The sequence below is a fragment of the Cephus cinctus genome, unplaced genomic scaffold (assembly GCF_000341935.2).
Source record: "Cephus cinctus unplaced genomic scaffold, Ccin1 Ccin1_scaffold1303, whole genome shotgun sequence".
In the NCBI taxonomy this organism is placed as follows: Eukaryota; Metazoa; Arthropoda; class Insecta; order Hymenoptera; family Cephidae; genus Cephus; species Cephus cinctus.
In genome coordinates this window covers 451,387-452,042 of record NW_014333733.1, presented here as the reverse complement: position 1 = coordinate 452,042, position 656 = coordinate 451,387, and the positions used below count along the sequence as shown (strand labels likewise).

The window sequence follows — 656 nt, the reverse complement described above, 5'->3', positions numbered from 1 at the left end:
GGGGGGGGGGGGCCAATCGGTTTTAATGGAATATGGAGCCTGACCGGTTATTTGGTTGCATCTCTGCATAAGTATCCTATAATGTATTCTACGACAATGTCAGTACCGATTTACACATATATGTATGTATGTTCTTTCGGATCGCAACAGAGTTCGCGTTATCGTTGGAATTTTAATGCCACTTTCAGGAAACCTTAGGACAATATCGAGCAGTAGTACCACGGGCTAATGTCGCTTTAGTCTCGCGGTCGCCCAGCGTCGCGTAACAGCAACACATGGGCTCGTGGGAAATTCTATCCAAGGACTAATTAGTTCCTCGTTGGTTGGGCTTCAACTATTGAACGAGTGTTGCGACCCGGCGAGCGCGCGCTGTGCGCAAGTGAACGCATCGGCGGTTCGTTTGCTAATTTTACAGCGTGATCGACCACCTCACCGATTCGGCTGTCGCACGCTGTCGAAACAAATACAAGCTAAAGATAAGGCGACTCGCCGGTTTTGCTTGTCGCGTTGACTCATAATCAGATAGCGTCGCGCAATGGGCACCGGACAATGGGACAATTGGAGGCGTGCGAGCGTAATTAACGAGGATGCGAGGTGTCCGGTCTGCTACTGTAACCGGTAAGTTTGCCGTTGAATATTCCGCCCCCCCCCCCCCC

General features: G+C 50.9%; 1 protein-coding gene across 9 annotated transcripts in view; it reads left to right on the top strand.

The window, feature by feature from the left end:
• LOC107272848 (four and a half LIM domains protein 2) overlaps nt 1-656 on the top strand; it is a 45,127-nt gene that overhangs the window by 16,561 nt on the left and 27,910 nt on the right. Inside the window, exon 1 of one of the 9 annotated variants that reach the window (XM_015750415.2) lies at nt 405-618. The exons of the other annotated variants lie outside the window; for them this stretch is intronic. Within the exon in view, the coding sequence (XP_015605901.1) occupies nt 536-618 (83 nt within the window). The 5' untranslated portion in view covers nt 405-535. Of the gene's footprint in view, nt 1-404; nt 619-656 lie in introns of those variants that run through there. 9 annotated transcript variants of the gene reach the window in all.